Source organism: Ursus arctos, chromosome X, assembly GCF_023065955.2.
Source record: "Ursus arctos isolate Adak ecotype North America chromosome X, UrsArc2.0, whole genome shotgun sequence".
In the NCBI taxonomy this organism is placed as follows: Eukaryota; Metazoa; Chordata; class Mammalia; order Carnivora; family Ursidae; genus Ursus; species Ursus arctos.
In genome coordinates, this window is record NC_079873.1 from 15,335,883 (window position 1) to 15,359,295 (window position 23,413).

General features: G+C 49.0%; 1 protein-coding gene across 10 annotated transcripts in view; it reads right to left on the bottom strand.

Annotated features, from left to right (window-relative positions):
* SH3KBP1 (SH3 domain containing kinase binding protein 1) overlaps positions 1-23,413 on the bottom strand; it is a 324,749-nt gene that overhangs the window by 27,527 nt on the left and 273,809 nt on the right. For all 10 annotated transcript variants that reach the window (XM_026480216.4, XM_057310446.1, XM_044377583.3 and 7 more), the window contains 2 exons: positions 21,531-21,690; positions 5,893-5,978 (listed from right to left, as the gene is read on the bottom strand). In XM_026480216.4, coding sequence (XP_026336001.1) covers positions 5,893-5,978; positions 21,531-21,690 — 246 coding nt within the window. The remainder of the gene's footprint in view (positions 1-5,892; positions 5,979-21,530; positions 21,691-23,413) is intronic.

The window sequence follows — 23,413 nt, forward strand, 5'->3', positions numbered from 1 at the left end:
CTGGGTGTCCCTCTGCATTTGCATTCTTCTAGCTGTCAATGTCTCAGCATGTGGCAAAAGTAGAGACACTCAAGCTGTTGGGCCGAAGAAAGGCTGTAGGCGCCCTGACTGTCGAGGCGGGTGACAAAATACCAGGGCAGAACATGCCGCCTCTGTGCGCAGGTGAGCTTCTGGGGCTGGTCACAGGTCCACACGGGCCGTGGGCACTGTGACCCTCTCCAAGCCAAGAGTCATTTGAACACGCTTCCTAAACACCCAATCGTCCCTCTGCTCATTGTACCTGTCAGTCCTCTTCCTTGTTGCTAGCTGATGGCTGGAAGTGGCTCAGGCAGGATGGACTGCTCACGCTCTGTGTTTTAGAATCATTCACACCGCCAAACACATCACTCCCATGAAGTGCAACAACATTTATCATCATCTTCCCACTTTGATTTGTTTAACCTGTTTACAGCATTCATGAGCCTTTTCCTACCAGCACTTTGAATGTTTACTGCTTTTGCTCTTATTGGGTGTGATGGGGTAAAAGAGGCTTGTGGAACCCATCAAAACTAAGCATGAACCCAGCCAGCCCAACAGACTGCCGAAGTCCAGGACTGCCCTGGTGGGGGCTGAGCAGGCAGGGCTAAGTGCCTTGGTTTGGGTGTGGCCTGACGTTTCTAACTGCAAACGTCAGTCAGCCAACACCCTCACTATACATCTGGGACCAGACTCTTGGAAGTGCCGAGAAGGACAAGGCCTTACCATCAGCCCATTCCCTCTAGGACTGCAAGGTGATTCTGAAACCAGTGCTGGTTGCCAGCTTGACATCATTTACTGAGTGCAAACCTAGACTGTGGGCCCTAACGGTCTTAAGTGAGAGGTGGAGAGCCACATGGGGACACTGCAGGGAGAGGTCCGGCATAGACCCTCTTCTGAACACACTGGAGCCAAGGCCGAGTGTCCCGAAGTGTAGGGAGGACAGCAAAAATGCTCAGAGGGCTGACTAGGATCAAGATCCATCCACCTGAAGTTCAAGATGTTTCACTTCCTTGCTAGAAAGCACATGGCCCTAGAAAGCCCAATCTCTTTTGCTTTTTGTCATCACACTGGAGACATGCGTATCGCTTCTCAAATAGTCCTGATATAAGTTGGTGTGTAATCGTGACCTGTGTCCCTGGACAGGAGCCAGAGCTGCTTTTAACAGCTTTATTGAGGTATAATTTGTGGATCATAAAATTCACCTGGGATAAGCATACAACTTAATAATTTTTAGTAAATTTACAGAGTTGTATAACCATCAGCACAATCCAGTTCTAGAATCTTTCCAGGATCCCAAATCAATGAGCTCTTACTAGCATTCCCAGGGTGTCAGTAGGGAAGTGCTTTTGCATTTCCTGGTCCAAATGAACCACACGCCAGGAGGCATCCATGAGAGATCTGAGGACAAGATGAAGCTAGACTCATATCTTCCAAACCAGTTCCATGTCCTAAGTCCACTGACTTTAAAGCTAGCAACCCTTGGCCCCCAAATTGACTGCAAGGTCAAGTGCATATCTATGGATCAGGTTGGGAAGACGGAGGAGAAATGCCCAGCTTCCCCATGTGAAGAGGGGGTGATGGCCACGAAAAGGATTGGAGGTGGGGAAAGTGGGGTGAGATCTGAATAGAATGGGGAACGATGATCAACGAAGGCAAGCAACAGAGGAGAAATGAGAAGGCTTGTTTCTGAGTCAATCAGTTGCAACTAGATGGCTTACTTCCCAGGCGGCTTCCCCCCTGGGGGCCCGCTGCTATCTCTGTGCTTTGGTGGGAAAGAGTCGGAAAATCTCCACGGTATTGAAGCGTGATAATAAATCCCGCCATGCCGTGGGAACTACGATATATGGCAGAATAAAAGTAAATGTCATGGCACTTGACTCCTCGGCCTATAATCTCCCATTCAATTGGAGCACAGATTCTTCCGTCAGCAAGAGAAAACCGGACAATTTAATTTTCATTTCTATTCATGCACAGGCCTGCTCTGGAGCTCATCCACGTTTCCTATTATGTTACTTGAAATATGGCTGTGTAGTTTGATACACAGTATCTCAAACCGACATCAACAACTTCGTTTTGGACCAACTGATTTCATTCTAAATTACTGTGGGCTGACAGATGCTGGTAGCTGCCCACACGAGATCTGAAAAAGCCATGTTCTCTAATTCAATATTATAATAATTTAAAATTATAGCTTTATTAAGAGGAAACAGATTTATTTATAGCTAACACTGATGATTTCTAATGGCTTTCAGGGCTGTATTCGGCTATTCACTGCAGCTCACATTTGGACAGCTTCAATTGTTTGAATCACTAACAAAACATTCTGGTACAAATAATTTCCTTCTTAATTCAAAGCAATGAACAAATGCTACAAAAGCAGAGACACAAAGCAGCCCTGAAAGGAGCCAGCCCCTCTGCAGTGTCCTATTCTCCTTGACCAACCCACCTGCAAGAGCATTTCCGCCTTTGGGCCTGCTGACATTCTGTTTAAAATCCTTTCCTCCCTTGGCCTCTGAGATGTTGCCAGATTCCTCTTTTCCCTTAGATGGGGACTTTGTACATGGTTTGGTCTTCAAGCTCTAGGTCCTTCTTTCTCTTTTCTCATGCTAAGGACTTTACTTATCCTCCTGACTTAACTATCCCTTCTAGGCAAACAACAGCATCGATAATAAGCATTTCTATCGTTGTGCAGCCCATCAAGTGATTTTACAGAACTCTGGAAGACAAGGTGAGGAAGTTGGGAAAGTTATTAGTTTCCTTCATCAATAAAGAAGCTGCAGCCCAGAGAGCTGGTGTAAATTACCGAAGGTTTCCCGGCCCAGAGGCAGCAGTCTGCACCCACACGTGGATCTGTAGGTGCCAGCCCTGCGCTCGGTCTCCTGGAAGGTCCTAATCTCGACCTGCAATCCCCGCTGGCCTCTACAACCTAGGCCCTCCCCAACCTCGACCTTCTGGCTTCTGCCTCATCCAGCACTGACATGGGGACATTCGACCAGATCTCAAAGTCAACAAGCTTAAATAAATCCTCATTTCCCCCCAAACCAGTTCCTCCCCAGACATGCTTATTTCTACCCAAGTCATTTTTCCCTAACCCTAAAACCTCACAGGTGACAAAGGAGTCTCTCCTCCTCCCTGCTCCCAAATCCAGTCTGTGCCTGAGGCCTGGCAATACTTCTGGCTTTGCTGCTTTCCTTTTTTCGTGATCCTGTGGTGCAGCTTAATGCGGGCTCTCTCTTAACCGCCCCTCACCCGCACTCTCAAATAACCTGACTTCTCAACACCCGTCTTTCCTTCATCTGATCAGTCCCACAGAGCTCCATCAGTTATTATCTGAATGCTTAGACCTGATCATGTCACTTCAGTGTCAACCCACCACCTACCGAATAAATTACAGATGCATCCCTCTCCTACTGAATCCCGCCCAGACCTCCATCTGCAGGGCAGCTCCCCTCTGTGCCGGCACGAAGCCTCTCCTACAGCCAGGCTGATCCATGCTCACTTAGCAGCACTCCTCACGGGATCTCCTTGCCTGCCTCTGCCTCAGTGAATCCAGCTTCTAGATCCAGATAAGTCTGCCTCCCCCCTCCCCCAAAGAGCCTGTCCCAGCACTCTGGGCACCAAGAAGCATCCCCAGCTCTGACTGGCATTACTTTCTACCACTCAGTGGTCAGTGAGACAGTCCGCTGGTGTCACCTCACTTTCCATTTGCCATCCCAGCGGCCCAAAGAGACATGAAGCTGCTGGAAGGCTGGGCCTGTGTGTGAGGGCCTTGGTATCCATTCGGCCTCGCCCTTGAGTAGATACTCAAGTATTTAGTGGTCAGTTACATGGCCGCCGATCATCACTTCTTGCAATGCAAATAATATGCATTACACGATTAGCTTGGGGAATTACAGCCTTCTGGGATTAACATCTTCTTGGTCAAATGAGAGCAAACTAAGCCTCAGCAGCTCCTTCTGGGCTCCCAAATAGACACAGCAGGTGCTCAGCTTCCACGTATGAAGAACTTCCATAGACTAACCCACTTCGATCAAGGCCCCCAACATTTCCAAACTAGCTTGTCGGACTGAGAAATATGAAATTCATATTTTGATGAGAGCCACGTGAGTCATCCCCAGACCGAAAGAAAACAAGGGCCAAAGGCCAATGCCCCTCCCAGGCAAGGCACAGCCGTGTGTACTCTGGAGGAGGGAGAACACCTCCCTTCCTGTGGGGGGCCCCACATTACCTTCTCTGCCACTTCACCAACTGGCCATCCTGCCTTAAAGTGTGGGCCCGAATGCTCAGCCACAGCGGCAAGACAAGGACTTCATCAGGCTCATTCTGATGACTCCTTCTCATTCATAGCCAATCACTGCCCTGCTCTGCTCTGCCCTTTAACCAGGTCAAAAGCTCCAGCAGGCCCGTATTTCTATTATTATTCCATCAGCCCAAGCTGTCAGAAGCCCTTGGTCATGCTTCCTGACTGGGCTTCTCAAAGGCTGAGGATGTAAAACAGTCTCTGGAGACAGAGCAAATATTTTTGTGTTTAGGGCCACAATGACACATCCTACCACCAAGGCTCCACACGATCAGACCAGAGACTGCAAGTCAGCAGTTGCATACATGCAACTCTATTAGCAGGTTTGGAAAAACACAGCACCCCAAAGAGGAGTAACCCCAGCTGATAAGAATGCTCACGTTAGGCTCTCGGGTGCCTCTTACGGGCTTGCCAATGGCCAGACGTTTGTTTCTAAATTGAGCAGCGAATGCAAAAGATGCTGGAAATCTTCCAGGTCAAATCAGTCCCTGAGAGTGGCTGTGGAGGTTTGGGAAAGGGTGGGGGGCAGGAGGGACATGGGTATGGTTATAAAAGGGCAACACAGGGGGATCCTGGTAGCGATGGAATGTTCTGTATCTTGACCGAGGTGGTAGATACACAGACCTACCCACGTGACAAAACTGCAAAGAACTAAAGACACACAAGTACTAGTACAACTAGGGAACCCGGTGGACGTGTCCATGTCAATATCCTGGTTATGCTCTCACACTGCAGTTTCATTATGATGTTGCCACTGCGAGAAAAGGGGTCAAGGGTATGTAGTTCTCTCTGTATTACTTCTTACAACTGCATGTAAATCTCTAATTATTTCAAAGTAAAAAAATTTAATTAAAAAAGGCAAATTCCAAAATATAGCCCTATTATGTAGAATATTATGACCATGATAGGTACAAATAAAAGATGTAAAGCTAAAAAAAATTTAGCCCCTGAATCTAGACTTCTTAGAAGCGTTGTCACCTGAGTCAGCCCAACAGGGGCCTCAACCAGCACTCATACAACCTCACGCCACCCAGCACATACCCGCAAGACCCTCCCGCTTGTTTCCCCACAGAGACTTTAGTTACCTTCCCCTTTATCATAGCGCTATCTTGACCTTTGAAAAACCCACCCATGTTCTTAACTAAGTGGCAATTATCACGCCAGAGCTCATTTTAAATTCAAACTCAGAACCCTGAGTGCTGTGACTACAACGAACGTGGCCATTCTGCATTTTCACCCATTCACCCTTCTACACTGAATACATAAGTCCCTGGAAAATATGAATATAAGTGCTAATGCCCACTTTTACAAAAGGCTTATTCATCACTTCTTTTCATTAGACCGCTCTCCCAAGGTCAGGGAGAGTAAAAATCCCAGGCATTCTGTTTTAATGTGGAAACCACCATCAGTTCCCCTTTTTTACAAAACTGCGACATCTGAAACCGACTGTGGGCTATGAGGCTTCCATTTAAATGGCTGTGTTAGTTCTCATCAGGCTGCTTGAAGGGGCAAGCCACACTCTGCAGTTCTTTTAAAATTTTGCGAAGAGAAGCCAGAACGCTCTCCTTACTCACCGATGTCATTGCTGCGATCCGAGAGATCCTTGTCCAGGATGCCAGATATCGAACTGCCCACCAAGTCAATCTTTGGACCTTCACCCCTACATTAAAAACACAAGTCCAGGCATTTAATAATTGGTGTGTGTCCTTGTCATTGTGTCAGCTTTCTCGCTGCACACGTGGTCAGGAGCGTGCTATGCATGGGGCGGGTGGCACCGTCACCTCTGAGGGAGCCGGTGGGAGCCAACGACCTGTCCAACCAAACGGGCCTCGGTGAGACTGGAGGACAGACTGGATGCCCACCTCTTCAGCACACATTTTCAGAGAGGGCTATTTTAATAACGACTGTTCAGCAATACACCTTCAGCCACTAACCCCCCGCTGGTACACAGGGTACAACGTGGGGCCTGCTCCCGCCCCATGGCCAAATAAGCACCAGCAAATGATAACCGGGAGCTTCCTTTTTAAGGAGCAAGGAATTTAGCCAAAGCTGCTTGTCAAAGGTCGGCTACTTTTAACCTTGAGAAAAAGGTTTTCTGGCCTGAGGCGGAGGCATCAGCCAGGTTGTTGACAGGCGCAAGGGGTTGAGTTTAAGATCTGGCAGCCGGAAAGCTGGCGCTGGGGCACGGGCCTGTAAAATTAGACAGCTCTTGGGTGGGTGCCCCCCTGCCCATCAGGACACGAGTGACTTCCCTCTGTATCTGGGCTAGGAACAGCCCTGAGGGACAGGAACAGGCCTCTGAGAGGATGAGAGAAATAGCCCTCTCGCGCGTGAACAGAAGGTTCCTCCAAATTCTTCTGAAAGGGCAGTTCTCTAGACCCTTTCAGGGGGATGAGCCCCGAACGAGATTATCTTAGTGAAAGAGGAAAAGATCCTCACCCATAAAGTGAGAGGGAGAAGCCAAGCAGTTGTTCTGGGAAAGCAACAGAAATAGTCCATCTCATGGCTCGTGGCTGTCACCATGGCCTGAAGCCAAACCACACAATGAGTAGCAGAGTTACTCACGGAGCGCCTGTCAAACACCTATCATGCAGGGCTATTGAGAGGGCCAGGCCAGGTAGTTCCTACTCTGGAGGGGCTCATGGTCTAGGAGAAAGAGACAGACAGACACATACAGGCCCCCACGGCACAAGCTGTGTAAGGGATGGGCACATCAAAGTCCTACGGGAAGAAAGGGCTGGGTCAGTGCAGGAGATCTGTGTAGTATGGCCAGGGGCACACAGGGGAGGTGGCATTCCAGCCGGGCCTTGGAGGAAAAGGGAGAGAGGACATATCAGCAAGAGGCATGATTAAGCAAGGACCCCAGGGGAGGTGGGAGTGCCCAGTGTGGCCAGGGATCCTTGGGCTGAAGCCTGAGGTCCCCAGAGACTAGTGAGAGCAGAAAGGTAGGCAAAGGTCAGACTACTGGGCTGAATACTAGAGGGTTCTGTTTGTCTTGGAAGTAATGGGAGATGGAAGGACAGCTAAGGCAGGAGACCTATAAACCGGGGGAAAGGGAGGGACTCGACAGGGCTGACCCCTGGGTTTCTTCACTCAAGAAGGGGCGGTGGTAGGTAGCATTCAACGTGACTCACATATTCTTGTGATGGTAGAGAAGGCCCAGTGGAAGGAGGTAAGCCCCCGTCAGTTCTCAAACAAACAAGACTGACCTGTAACCTCAAGCATAACCTCAAGCACCCTCAACCAAAGACCAGCAGAGGTAAGAACTCCTGGGCAACAGGGCTGGGCCAAATGGCTTGACCCCCACCAAGAGAAAGCATGGCTCTAAAACTGTGGGTGGGTATTATGAGACTTTCTGGGCTTTTCAGAGGTTGGCTGAAGGTAAAGTTCAAGGAGGACATGGACTACTGTATTTGGAAGGGGGAAGCAGCTTGAGCTTCAGAGCAGAGCCTTTATTTCCCACCTCAGCTCCACCTTCTAGGGCTGTGGGGGCCCCCAGGCCAAGTTTCCACAGCAGACCCACTTTCCATCCCCTGGCCACCAAAGGTCAGGTCCCACAGGGCATACTCCCTCAGACAGACCCCAAGCCAACAGGAGCGTCGAGACTAAGGAAATTTATTTCAAAACATTTTATTGGCAGGGCCCCCGTGGCTACTAATTTGAATGTAACCTTCTGAATGAAATGTTTTGGAAATGCACCATTATGAGTAGGAAAGCATTTTCATTTTTCAAAGTTCTTGAGGGCTCCTGATCTTATTACTTCCTAACTACAGAGCTGGAATGACTTGGTGTTGTCATTCTCCAAACTAACACAACTCAAATTATACCCAGAGCCAGACAGTCCTGTCCTTTTGGGAACACACCAAGGACCAAAACCTATGAGAACACGTGTTCTGTCCAGGGAGAAAAGGTCACTCAGGCAACAAAAGTCCAGTTAATTCCACTGGGCTTTTTTTTTTTTTTTTTTTTGCCAAGGGGAAAGTTGGTTTGAGGTGACACCCTGGCGGGGTGGCTGGGGACAGAATCTGAGGGGGTGTTGGTGGGAGAAGGAGTTTTATGTAGCTGTTAATGATCTGTATCTCAGAACAGCTCAGCTCGGCTGCTTCTGAACATGTGGTTTTTTTCATGCATTTTGGTAACTGTGAGTCTTGGAGATGCCACCTCCCTCTTTGATTTGACAGCTAGAAACTTCCAGTCAACTGTGAGCCTATCTTGAGGGACTGTAGAGAACCCTACTGCTCATTACTGTGCTCGTCTTGTCCTGGGCTCTATTACTTTGCTACCTTTATTTGACCTCTCACTGTCACTCTCAACTATTTTATTCTTGTAGGTGCATTTTGGAAAGTTACCACAAAGCCTTTGGGGAATGGTTCAGGGTAAAAACAAGTAATTTCTAAGAAATAGGGTGTATATCAACAGCCTTTAAAATGGGCATCTGCTTTGGTCCAGTTCTGGGAGGCTATGCTAAAGAAATAGTCTGAAATGCCCAAGTGAGTTTTGCAGATCAGTATGTTTACTGCAGTGTTATTTGTAATAAAGAAAAACTGAAACTCGAATCTTTTCTAAAGAGGGAAACAGCTGAGTAACCTATATTTGATGGACTTTTATATAGCCATGAAAATGATATTTAGAAACACATTATGACAGGAAGGACAAAGGCTGATGTTGCAGTGGCAAAGGAGAGAGACAAGTTAAAAGTGACCTACCCCTCTGTGTATATACACCCACATGCCCTGCTTAGGTATTAGGAAGAGGGATTATTATTTCTTTTAAGACTGGACAGTGTGGTGGGTGATTTCTAGCACCCAGCTCAGCCCCTGGTACATGGCAGGGGCTCAAAAACAGTTGTGGAATTCATGAACATTTATTTGCCTTTGTCCTGAAATGGAAATGCATTATGTGTTTGTACAATAGACGCAATTTTTTCCGCAGAAGCTGGAGGACATTCAGTATGAATGACCCTAACTATTTAAAACGAATGGAGAACAAACCAAATCATATGGAGGGAAAAAGATGGGAAAGAAACAGTCCAAAATGTTAACAGTAGTTGTCTCTGGGATAAGACTATAGGTAAAATTTTCCTTCATTCAAGCTCACTTTTAACAGCAGAGACTCATACAGTTCAAGCAGCTTATGCTCCCTCTCCTTTCTCCCCAACAGTATTGCCAAGGTCAAAGGTGAGACGGGCCCTTGCCTACAAACTCTCCTTGAAGAACCTCCCTAACCACAGGTGCCCCTGTGATCACCTGGGACCACACCTGGAGCTCACCTGGGAACCAGGTGGAGTGTGTGCAGTTACAGATCCTAGACCGAGAGGCCCATGTCAGGAGGGACCACTTGAGGAAAGAGGAAGTACCATCCCCGAGCGACCTGTGCCCAGATGCTAAAGCGCCAGGCGCATTCTGACGGGCAGGAGCTCAGGATCCTCTCATCTCTCTGAGCCCTGACCCCGCATGCCAAGAGCCAGACACAGGCTTTTGGCTGAAATTATCTTCTATACAGGGCCAGAAGCAAGCCTATTTTGAAAACACAGTAGGTGTCGTTTAAAAAAGGTTCTGATCCTTCCAAGTAAGGAAGCTGCAGCTGGTGTTTTGACAGTGTTCAGACTGTGGGTGTGGAAGCATTTTACAATGTCTATTTGTAAATGCTTTTCACTGTATTTATAGACTCTTACAACAATGCTAATGAATTTCAGTTCTGAAAAATAACAGAATTTCTGAAATTCTCCAAAGCACATGCTTGGAGTAGCTGACACCCAATGAGGCTGCAGCCCTTGATGGTCTCTGCTCTCCTCCAGTCTGCCCAACACATGGGTACCATTTTGGCAAAAAGGATGTTACTAAATTCAACAAGAAAAGAAAAATCCAATCCTTTTAGAATCTACTCGCTCCCGAGATGGTTTATGTATGGTGAGTTTCCATGCCCACAGCTGCTGAATCAAAGGAGAAAATAAAAGAAAGCAGGCATATCACCATATTTCCAAAGATACCAGAACAAGGTTGCCCTTACTCCTTTCTGATTTTCAAATCAAAACAATGTTATTGTCTTGTATTTTTCTCAGCAGTTTTGGTTATGGACCCTCGAAACGCATGACTTGAACAGGCAACTGGCAGGGAAGTCTCCTTGCTTTACTGGACAGGGAGGCTAAATTGCAGACAACAGGTGGACGAGCTCAAGGACACCAGCAGGAATAAGTGGACCCTACAATCGCATAGAAATAAGAGCAGCAGCTACTGCCTACTGACTGCCTATCAAGAGCCAGGCACCAGGATAAGCTCCTTTGTCTGTTACTCAATTTTCACATCCACCCCTTCGAGTATCTGCTCTGCATAGTAGACACAGAGTCACGCTGCCCGGAGTCCCCTTTGGTGAAGGGCTGGTTGCCCCTGTTGCTGGGGGCACTACTGGCCTCTCCAGCGACCACCTCAGTTACAGAGAGCCTCCTCGACCAAGGCATATTCTTTCTAGGGCAGCCCACACTCCACAGTATAAAAATCTTGGCCAGATCAGCCCAACACAGGACAACTCAGACGGGCCATTTCAGCCCCTCCCGGTGGAGTTAGCCAAGGCTTTGGTGAGCCAGTATCACAACCTGACTTCTCCCTCGGGCCAGCGCTGCTCCCTTCTCCCTTCCATGGGCTCTAAACCCTAAAACATAGCTGGCATACTACACGCTGCCTCGGGGCCTGCTTCCTGGAGAACCCCACCTGTGATGCCCTTTATTTTCATTATATAGATGGGAAACAGAGGCTTGGTGACATTAAGTCACTAGCTAACAAAAGGTCATTAAAGTAGTAGGACAGCAGGGTCTGGATTTGAACCTATTAACTTTGACTCCAGAGCCCACGCTCTTGACCACTTCTCAAAGCCGCTTCACTCAGTCTCCTGGTCTTGGGGATGGTGAGTCACTGAGAATGCCGGGCAGCCTGTGTCACTGCAGCTCACTGCCAGCTGGGTAAATCGCGTTTGCTCCCCAAGTTAAAAAAGTACTCCTAATAAACAAAAATCACACGCTCAACTGGCCTGGAGGTGCCTGCTCTGGCCGCTCAGACCCAAGATATGAGACGGGGCGTGTACAGTCGGAAATGTGGAAGATGCGCCATGTGCGTCCCTGGAGAACATGAGCTCAGCCAGTGGCATGGCCCAATTTAGCCCAAGTTGGGACAGTTAAGCCAAGACATGTGGCCTGGAAAAGGTGTTGAAGTGCGCAGGAAGCCGAGGCAAGCAAATCAGCAAATAAACGAAAGGCAGCACGAACAGCAACAACCGAATGCCACACCCAAGAGACCCCCGACCCTTCTGGAGGGGAGTCAGGCTGAAGGGGAAAAGAGGGAATCCACAGATCCCTACTGAACAAAAGATCCTGAGTCCAGGTGAGGACTCTTTTTGGCAGACCTCCTGCCTACTCTCGGAAGGTTCTATTACCTTGATGTAAATGTTTGGGCTCCAACCGCCTAAAATTGTTACAGGGTGAAGAAAAAAGGCTGAGAAGGAAAGGAAAGGAGAGGAAACAGAAATGGCCTGTCCTCATGCTCAGGAAAACTAGATGCATCCTGCAAATCTTCTGTTTTGTTTCCAGCTTTCATCCCACTCGGGAGGTGTCAACGAATTTGGACGATGGCAGATGTCAATGTGAAGATCCTTGGGAAATGACGCGAGTTACCCTGTCTTCTTTCTTGTTCCAACTCCACAGCCTTGTTTTATTGCCCCTTCTAATGTGAAACTACCCCATCTGATTGTGCAGCCCCCTTGTCCTGGTCCAACTGTGCACCAAGGAAGCGAGGCCAAAGGAAGTGACCGCTCCCTGCCTGCCTGCTTGTGACATCACACACTTAGGCTCTGACCGCTAAAACTGGGTACATGTTACCCAGCTCAAGCCCCTATTTTAATTTTACTACAGACAAGGGTCTTTGCTCCAAGGACGGGAGTTATGTGCTCAAGGCCACGCAGCTAATTAGCGGCAGAACTGAAACCAGATGGCAGCTTCCTGACATCCAGTCTGGTCTTTGCCTACCACACTTGGGATGGCAATAATCAAAATGCGTATCCACATGCACATGCTTCATGCTTCTAGAGATTTTCTCCTCTCTCCAATAAGCAACTGTAAGAGGACTCCACCCATCTGTAAAGGTAGCAGATGTGAAGCCAGTCCTTTAGGAGAGTTCTGCCCTGGAACGTCACTGCCTGGGGAGGTAGAATCCTCCCATCAGGAGAGGACAAAATTGTAACAGCAGTAAGCCCAGTTTCCTTTGATTGTCGGCGGAAGGGCAGGAGGCGGCTCCCTCCCTTTCTGAGAAATAGGGATCCAAAGGCACTGCTGATAACTGCAGAGACCCTACATACCCACCTGGTGGCCAAAGGTGTCCCAGGAATCACAGGCACTTTTGACTGAGAACTTCCTATTTAAATGTGGGGCAGCCCAAGCAAGGCCAGGGGAGCAAGAAGCTGGAACCAGAGTGGTTTTCCTGGCAGCTTTCCCCGTGCACTGCGTGCTTGTTTGGAAGAGCACAAACAAGCGTGGCTATTTATAGCTGGTGAAGACACAGCGGAAGGTGATGGGACATTGCCCACTCAATTCCCCTCCAAACTTCTGTTCTTGGTGCAGACTCTGCAAGTGTGTGTGGGAAAAGGCCTCTCTCCAGAGCCCATCCAGAGCACAAACCCACAACCCCCGAAAGGCAAAAGGAGGATGACCTCGCGGCCCTCATCTGCAAACGCACCGCTCGGCGTCTCAGAGGGGCAAGGAGCTTTAAAGATGCCAAGAAGAGGGGGAACTCATCATCATGCAACTCAGAAGAGTTTGTGAGGTGCCACTTGAGGGAAGTGTGTTCAAAGACATAGCCCATGGAAAAAGCATTGCCTGGCCCAGCTAGTACTGTGCATGTGTGAGCTGTTCGGTGCCCCCTGGTCCCATGACTGATTTGGACCATCACTGGCAGGACCATCGGTGTGCCTCAGTGCCCAGGGCCTCTGGGCTGGGCTAAACCCCGTCACTAATGTTGGTTCTCGTGGCAGGAAATAAAATTCATTTTAGGGGTGCGTAGAAAGATAAGAGAAGGGTATACCTACAAATGAAATGAGGTCAGCAAAGAATGTGGACATCCCTACAGGGTGAAAGGTTCCCCTGTGCCCTACGGAATTCCTCTGCTCCATAAATTAACTTCCCTCCCTCAGTCCTGGCCTTCCCTGAGTCCTGACTTCCTCCGAATCTCTAGCTGCTTCAGGGGGAGGTTGCTTATGCTTCCACCCCCTAGAGACCTCTTGATGTGCTGTCTGAGAGCAACCGTGTTTCCTCCCTCCCTCGGGGCTACAGCGCATGATCTGCTTGTCACCATGTGGAAACCCCTCTCCCACCAAGGTCACCCAGTGAGCATCTCAAGGGAGGAAAAGAAGCATGCATGGATTCGGTGAGTACCTCTCAAACGCCGGGCAAAGACTCAGGGGCCTGAAGTATCGCAGCTTGTTAAAATTTGCACACCTGGGCAAGGCAGGCCTCACTCTACCATTTTGCAGAGGCAGAAACTGAGACTCGGAGAGGAGCACACCTTGCCCAAAGTCACCAGGCAAGGAAGTAGAGGTATGGGGTATGGGCCCTGATGTGCCTGGCTCCGAAGCCATGGGTGGGCGGTAGCCAAGTCTAGCTGGTTACCACAGTTACCTACTATCTAGAAGAAGGCTTGGCCAAAAATAGAGGTACTTGATGAATATCTGTAATGAATGGATGATACCCACCTCCCCACACACACTCCTCTCTCATCACTGAACCCATCTATAAGCCCCCATTTTTCATCTTTTTTCCATAGCCAAGTTCCTCACAAGCCAAGTCAACATAAGCTTGGCCACCTGCCCATTCTCTCTTCAATTCATGCCAACTCTGGCTCTTGCTACCAACCACTATGTAGAAACTCCTGGACTGGGAACACTAGGGCCAGCACTAGTGACCAAAGCCCGTGGATGCCCTTCAGTCTCCCAGGTGCACACTATGGTGGGGTTCTTATAGCATGGTCAGCTAACCGCCACCAGCGCAGCAGCAGCACTGGGAGCTTGCTAGAAATGCAGGTTCTCGGGCCTTAACCCAGTGCTAGTGAATTAGACACTTCGGGGGAATAGTGATCTATGTTTTAACCAGCTTCCAGGTGATTCTAGCACACACTCAGGTGTGAGACCCACTGATCTATAGTTGCTCCATATTCCTTTCTTCTGGCTTCCATGACATCCTGCACCATCTACCCTTTCTGAAGGCTCCTCATTCTTCCTTCACCCTGTAAATAATGATTTTCCCCACTGTTGGTTTCACTCTCTCCTCTTCTTTCTCTATAATCTCCTGGAGGGACCATTCCATGCTGGGAATTACCATCCATGAGCCAATGACAGCCACCTCTGTAACTACCAGCCAAGATCTCTCTCCTAAATTCTCCAAAGACATGGCCGGGTCCTGATTTGTGGAAAAGAAGGGGAACACTCCGACACCACGTGACGCACCACTAGGACTCTTTGAAAAGGCATTTCGAACACTCGAGTAATCCAGACTCATAAACCACGGCCTAAGCACCCAGTGCACATTGTATCTGCATGCTTAGGGAGCATCTGCATGTGCCAGCTACCTTTCTCTTCCTCCTTTTTGATTAATTGATTGACTGGTTTATACCTAGTAAGAGCACAGAGGTCTCTGTTGTAAATGCGTTCTTGTGGCAGCATGGGGGCCACACCCCTCACAGAGCGGGGGACCCGGAAGCTTATTTCCTGTTCAGTTGTAACCCCAGGGGCCAGAGCAGCCGGCCTGCCTGTGTAAATCTAAAGAAAAATGAACTTCCGTGTGGGTAAATTGGTCTCAAGGGAGCCATCTGCTCTTCCCTAAGCACTGAGTTGATGTTTGGCATATGAATGTTTACTTAATCTTTGCCTCAAGCTCAAATGTCTCAGAGCTCGGCGGCCTCTTATCTCCTGGCGTGTCTCTGAAATCCAGCCTCCATCTTCATTACAAGTAAAAACCTCGCACTTCCGCTGTCCTTCCCACTGGGTCTGGCGTTGCAGTTTCTATGGTGGAGCCTCCAGCCTTTCCCAGGAAAAGTACCTCGTGGGTTGACATTTAAATTGATGGCCATCTCTGTGTGGCACAGGTCTGGGAAGTCACCGGGTCCCCCGCCCACAACCTAGTGTCCAAGACCCAAATGCCCACCCAAATGCTCTCACTGAGATCCCTCCTCTGACACATGCTTCCACATCTGAAGTCAACGCACTGTGCCCTCCGGAATGCCTGAGCCACAGTACCAACCCCCCCACACCCAGGACCTCCTCTTTGAACGGCCCTTGAACGGCCCACTACCACCCCAACTATGGAATCTTTTTGATTACTGAATGTCTTCAACTCCCAGAATACATCGACATTCATCTAGGAGGGCACCAGATTCTAGAACATCAGCCTCACCTCACTTTGGTTCTTGCCATCTTCCTGAGCCTATGACAGCCATGTGGACAATCCATCCCCAACGCCGGCCCCTCCTTCCCCTCGTCCCTTCAGTTCTTATGACCTTCATTCATCTTCAGTCACCCAGATTCACGGCCCCTCTCTCTGCGGATAAGTTCATCTTCAGACCTACTGCACCTCTGAAGTTGTGTGCACGCACCTCCCCTTTCTGACAGACACTCCTCTTCTTCTGGCCATCAGCTTTTCCCACTCTATGCTCACTCGCCTTACCTCCTCCTTAAGCCTTTCAGCTTTACTTCCTGCCCCTCCATCCCAGACCCCCTGTCTACCACTCAAGGCCCCTGGAGCACCAGCCCCGCCATCCCTGGCCCTGCCAGTCACCTGTTCCCTCTACTTGGAGAGCACGCGCTGCTCCGTGCTGTACATGGGATAGCAGACAACAGCCAAAACTCCCTTGCAACTCAGAAAAAAGGTTCTGCTCCAGCCTCCCTGCTATTTGGGAAGAAAATGAAAAAAACATTACAAATTGGGGTATTTATGTTTGGGAGGATTAACAAACCTGTTCTAGCCTGCTTCTACCTCTTTCCCTATTGGGTTTATTCTTTTGAAGGCACACACCTGCCCTGCCCCTCAGGTTTCTGGCTCGCAGCCTCCGGCTACATATAATTACTAGAGTTTAGAGCAATCTGCTTCTCTCCAGCATTTCCTTGCATTTTTCTTTCCTTTTTTTTTTTCTTTTGGATCCTCTCCCAAGTTTCAGGACTTCCTTTTACAGAGGTTTCTGGACCCAAATTTATTACATTGATAACACACATTATTGGACATATAACATCACATGTTCGTGTGTGTGTGTACACACACATACAAAAAGCTTTAGGTATCTTCTGTCGATTGAAATATTTTTATGATCAAATATCAAAACAAGTGAGTAGGCTCTATACTTTTGAGCCTCCATTTTCTCAAGTGTGACAATGTGGGTAGACAGAATGCTTGTCACACCACCACTGCCTTAGAGGCATGGTGGGCTGGACAAGACGAGCAGACTTCATAATAATGAAGGCATTGCCGAGGCACAGACTTTCAAATGAAGGAGGCAGTTAGGGCCGACTAGAATCTCCTATCATCATTCAATTTTTTTTTTTTTTTTAGAGAGAGGGAGGCAGGGGAAGGGGCAGAGGGAGAGGGAGAGAATCTTAAGAAGCCTCCACGCCCAGGGCAGAGCTTGAAACGGGGTTCGATCTCAATGTGGGGCTTGATCCCACCACCATGAGGTCATGACCTGAGTGGAAATCAAGAGTCAGATACTTAACCGACTGAAACACCTAGGCTCCTCCATCATTCAATTTTTAAATCAACTCTGGTACTAAATTTTTTTTAAACAGTCTTTTTTTTCCTGTTAAAATTCCACCTTAACTTACTTTCTGGAAATTGGAAGAATATTCTTACCAGTGGGTATGTTAATGGCATGCTTCCACTTGCTTAGACTGGACACAAAACTGTGCACGAGTGTCATTCTACTTCTCCCAGATGTGATTCCTGGAAACTGATGTGCAGCTGAGCCCCAGCATTAGTGAGATCCAGAACAGTGCCTTGCACACAGTGGCCCCTCAATACACTTCTGTTAAGAGAATGTATCTAAAAATGACTCCCCTCTTCCTAAACTTATGTATTTCTTTATTCGAAAAGATAATACTTCCTATTTAAATGGAAAGAAACCAATCTCTTCTGGAAGCCACATTTGGCAGCAAGTTTCTGGCTGGGGAGAACAAGCACAAGCCCAGACATGCCAGCTAGAGTGGCGATGCCTAGTTCCCTGTAAGAATGGCAAATAATGACTGTGTGTCCATGTGTTCAACTCTCTGTCCAGCCATCTGGTCAGGCAAATCCTAGAGATGATTTGTCTTCATACAGTAGACAGTACTTTCTCTCTGGAGGACCAATGACACGAAACTGTTTGAACGCTGTTAACACTCCTACCTCAACTAATCGGGCAGAACAAAACAAGTTCATAAACCAATATATGGGGTGGTTGTCCAATGTAGCTGCTTAGCAAAAAAATATGAAGTGCGTGAGGTCTTGAGAAATACTAAGCCTTTCTGTGATCTTCCTCAATTTTGTAATGTTGGAATCCATGGTGTGCTAGGGGACGCAGAGCATGACATGCACACGCCACAGAGTTTGTACAGGGCTTGGGAAGGACGATGGGAGAGGCAACAGTGAACAAAATGTAAGCTCTGGCACCTCCCTCCCTTTGTAGGAACCATGGCATTCCACAAGTGTGTTAAATGAGCCACTACCATATGCTCAACCCTGTAAAGCATGTGGAGATGACAAAACACACTCTTGATCTGCTTTAAATCTGGTAAAGGAGTCCGGGGGTGTGAGCATCCCAAGTGGCACAGCATGGGGCCCCACACTAGGCTAAACATGGGGTGTCAGGCATTTGGAAGAGAGAGCAATCCTGAGAAATAAGGGAAGGCTTCCAGAAGCTGGGTGTGCTAAGTGGGCTCTGAATTCGGGGAGCATTAACAGGTGTGTGAGAGGCAGCCAGGGAAGGGGAGGGCACTGTCAAAAACTTGGGAGAATCTAGACCAGGGGTTCTCTCAGTGTGGACACAGGCCAGCAGCATGGAGATTACAATCTGGGAGCTTGATGGAAATGTAAGTTCCCAGGCCCACCCCAGACCTACCAAGTCAGCAACTGTGGGGGTAGGGCCCAGCGATCTTTTTGAACAAGGTCCCTAGGTGATTATGACCCACACTCGAATTTGAGAATCACCACGTTAGAGCAGGCACTGTCCTCCCTTCAACTGGCTGAGCAAGTGGCCAAAGGACGTACCGGCTCCCCAAATTCTCCCAGCCCTGCCTGGGTCTGCCACTTTCTAGGATCATTAGGAAGGAAGCCAGGGGCTCTCCTCCTTTGTCCCCTTTCTGCAAAGCCAGTGCCCTGGGGGCTGGGCCACCATGGGGTAAGTAGGAGGCCGCACACGTGAAGAATGGTTACATTTTCCACTGGCTTCTATACACAGCCCTCCTCACGCATCTTCCCCAGCGATCCATACTTCTAACAGACAAGTGGATGATGGGAGAGCTGGGGGCAAAGAAGAGCTAGGCAGAGGAGAGAAGCGAAGTGGGCTTCTGTGAGCCCCGAAGGTCAGCAGTTACAATTCACTTCCCCTTTATATTCAGCTCTAATCGGTGGCTCACAAAGCCTGTTCCTATCCCACAATGAGAGGGTTGAGAAAAACCTTCGATGGCAAAGAAGCCACTGGAATTGCACTTCTCTTCAGATCAGATTAGAACAACAGGAATATTCTGGAAATTGTTACTGACTTAAGGGAAATGTCTGTAGCCCCTGGAACACTAACAGAATTTGGCAGAGTGTGCTTTCCATTCCCCTCTCACCCACCACGAAATGATGTGTAACCTTTGCTCTCCAGTCTCACTGTTTGTGTAGCTCATATTCTCTTCAGAAGCACTTAGGTTTACATAACCCTTTTTTTCTGGAGTGCTAGCTTCCGGGCCAACCATCTACTGAGGCCTGGGCCGAGGTCACTGGGGCTGTCACGTGGCCCTGTCGTGCACATATGTGTTCTATCTGTCGGCAGAACAGGGTACGACGTGTAGGGCCTGACTCGCTCAACAGTGGCCCTGGTCCCATTAGTCTCCCCAAGGGCCATCACATGGGGGCAGTTGTTTGGACCTTGGGAGATGCCCGCAGAACGACGCAGGTGAACCGGCTGCCACTCTGATGGGCTCGGCTGCACTGAGGTCACCGGCTGCAAGCTCAGCTGGGCAGCCGGCCTCCTGCACGTGGGCTTAGGTGCAGCCACCACGGCTGGCAGAGAGTCTGCCGGGGCTCAGCCACTCACATGGCTACCTGCCCCTGTATTTGGGCAAGGGTGGTAGTGGTGTTTTTATTAAGAGTGAATGAGTTACGCTACCACATGGATAAAACTTGGGGCCATCAGGGTAAGTGAAATCAGCCAGTCTTAAACAGACAAATGCTGTATGATTCCACTTATATGAGGCATCTAGAGTAGTCAAATTCACAGACATAGAAAGTACAGTTGACCCTTGAACGACACTGGTTTGAACTGTGCAGATCCACTTATATGTGGATACTTTTCAATGAATACAGGCCAGTACTGTAAATATATTTTCTCTTCCCCATGATTTCCCTAATAATGTTTTCTTTTCTGTAGCTCATTTAGTGTAAGAATACAGTCTGTAGCATGTAGAACGTATAAACTATGTCTTAATCGACTCTTTACATTGGTAACGCGTCTGGTCAACCGTAGGCTATTAGCAGTGAAGTTTTTGGGGAGTCAAAAGTTGTACATGGATTTTCAACTGCACGGGGGTCCATGCCCCTAACCCTGCGTGTTCAAGGGTCAACTGTACACTGGTGGTTGGCAGGGGCTGGGGGAGGGGGAAGGGGAGTTAGTACTTAATGGGTACAGAGTTTCAGTTTTGCAAGATGAAGAGAGGCCTAGGGATGGATGGAGGTGGTTGCCCAACAATGCAGATGCACTTGATGTCACTGAACTCTACACTTACCAATGGTTTATGGTGGTGAATTTCATGTTATGTGCATTTACCACAATTTAAACATTGTTTCCTAAGAAGTAAATGAGCCCCACGTTGGGTGTAGAAATTACTTAAAAATAAAATCTTAAAAAAAATAAGAATGACAATGAAACTAACGTTGATTTACAAGCATGGGGCTGCGTACCTGGGACTTATCTTGTTCCAACCTTTTGGGTGCATTCCATTATCATCCTCAATTTATAGATGGAAAAAGTGAGGTGGAAAGGGGCAGTGACATGATGAGGCTCACACTACCTATGAGGCAAGGCAAGATGCAAACCTGGAAGCCTGCCTGACTCCAACACGAGGGCGCTGAAGCCCCGTGTGACTCTCACTATGCGAACCTGGCTTAAAAGGATAAAAATCTCATGAGTGACCGTGTTTCAACAGGTACATGCAAAGACCTCCAGGCCAACAGCTTGCTCTGATATATGACACCAACACACACAAAACACACGTAACAGTAGAAAGTTCTGGCAATTAACTTGCGGAGAGAACACAACGCTTCTTTGCTCCGTGGTGGGCATCTCGGGTCTGGAAGCACAATGTCCTACTCTGACTCCCCGTTACTGACACGTGTGCCCAGCCAGCCAGTGAACAAATTTGAGCTGTACTGGGCATACCTCAGAACTACTGCCTGAACAAAGCATGTCCCTGGCCTTTGAGGGTCTCATGGTTCGGAGACATGTACACTAAGACAATATTTGCCATGCTGGGTCCTGGGTTCCACAACAGGGCTGTGCAGTCCAGGGCAGAGGGAGCCTAGGGCTGGGGAAGGAGGCACCACAGAGCAGGGACAGGGTCAGGGGATGGAGCTCCCAGTGAGATGTGCACACCTGAGGCCGGGACGTCCAGGGGGTGAGGCTGGGTGTGACAGCCACATTTCCGGTCTGAGGGGCAGCTAGCGTGCCCTAAAGAAGTGCAGGGAAAATCCCTCCGTGTGAGCAGAGCCTACATGCTGGATACCTGATCCCCATCTGCTCATCCTAAAACCCACACTGTGCCTCCCAGCCTCGCACCCACCTCTGCCCAAGCACGGGAGCAAGAAGAGAAGGGGCCAGAGTCTTCAGACAGCTTTGCTAGAAGGCGGAAGGGCAGCTCTGTCCCCCCTCCCTCAGCTGGCCGCACTCAGGCCCCTCTCCTGCGTCCCGCAGCCAACCCTCACTCGCCCCCAGTAGCAAGAGCAGAGTAGTACCTGGTGTGGGTCAGGGGACCCACTGGTCGTTCGGGCCTCCTGGGGGGCAGCGCCCCCGGTCTGCTGAGAGAATTGGTCTTCGGTGGCCGTGGCTTTTTGGGCGGTATGGCAGGAACGGAGGGCTTCTGTAAGTCCAGTTTTGGCTCTCTCTCTGGTCTTTCTTTAAGTCATTGTTTAAAAAGCATAAAGAAGACAGAGATCTAGTGTAAGTGACAGTACTTAGGGGCAGATTGTTCGTTTCTTGTTTTTTTTAAAAAAATCACTGATGCTATTTGCGAAGGTGAAGTTGGAAGGTGAAGAGCATTGTTTATTTTTAAAATTTTTATTTATGTATTTTTAGAGCCTTGTTTATTTTTGGTCAAGTCAGGAAAAACCCTTCCACAGCTGCAGCTCACCGTTGGCCTTTGCTGTGCTGGCCTGGAGGGCCCTTCTGGCCACTGCCCACCCTGGTGAACTCCTGCTGATCCTTCCTCAGGCTCATCATGATCCTATTCATCAGCCTGGCTGAACTGCGACCCCGTCACATTCCCTTCTCAACAGCCAAACCCACCCTCAGAGGCGGACTTTCTTACTTTCTCACCTAAGCCCAGAAAGGCAGCCCTTTATAAGTGGCCTCCACCTGGCTACTTTCTGGGTGTGCGCATGCCTGGCAGAGCCTGTAGGCCATCAGCTCCCAGGGCAGGGTTCATGTCTGGTCATCTCTCTAGATCCTACCTGGTGCCTGGCACATAGCAGGTGCTCAGCAAATGGCTGATGAGTTTGGTCAAGGACCCACAGGACCTGCTGGGTGTGAGGAGGCAAGAGGCCTGATGCCTCTCAGGTCAGCCTGTGTGAAGGGCGGGGGGAGCATTTCCAGGAACAAAGAACTAATTCTGGATTCTTTTTGCGCACAGTTTGAACTTGGAAGGTGAACTGGGGTTTCACAGGTATTTGGTTTCCAAGGGTTTTTGGAGTCAGCTATTAGAATGAAGTTAAAGTCAGATCTGGCAGCCAACTGAGCAGCGGCGTGACTGACAGCTTTGTGTTTTCTGTCCCCAATTAGCCTTGCCCCATGTGTGATGTAAAAAACATGCATCCACATTCTTCTTTATAAAGATGGAACTTCTCAGAGCCGCCCACTGGAGGACAGGCAGGTTCCCTATGTTCGCTGGTAAGCTGGAACTCTGAACATGTTTTGCTTGCAAACACACACTCATATTTATTGTTCAGGTGCCCAGGCTGACTGGCAAAGCGTTAAAAAGCCTACCAGTTACTATACAGATATCACCGCGCTCATCCCCACATTTTAGTAGGGGAATATGCTCCATCCAGGAATGCTGGGAGCTCACTTATTGTCCGGAAGAGGCAGGGCTTGGCTGAAATGCAAAGGAGGGGAGATTCCTCCTGTTGGGAGGGACTAGGGGGGCCCTCTGGCAGTGTGCAGAACAAGTGGGAGGGGGGCTTGTGCCCCCCTCACGGGGAGGCCAAGTCTCAGGGTGGGGCTGGCTCTCTGGCTCCCCTGTTGCTTCTGACCGGGGTTTCTGCCTTCTGGACCCACTGTGGCACTAAACAAGGAACCATAGGAGTGGAAGGAACCAGAAGTGTGTGGCCACTTGGCCAGCCAACTAGGGCAGTTGTTCAAGTGTAAGCCGAGTCCTTATGTTAGTCAGCATGAACAGAGCAGGAAGTGTCCCTATGATGGGGCCTGGCTATCAGCCAGAAAGTAGTCATGTGTCCTCCATGTGGATAGGGGGCAGTGTTCGGTCAGGTCACAGCACACACTCTCCTCAAAGGGCTGTTTGTGTGATACACACACGGCTGTTTTTTCACTGCTCTGGGACACACACCTGGCCTTTCAATGAGGTTCCACAACTCAAATTTTAAGTGTTCACTGGGAAAGATAA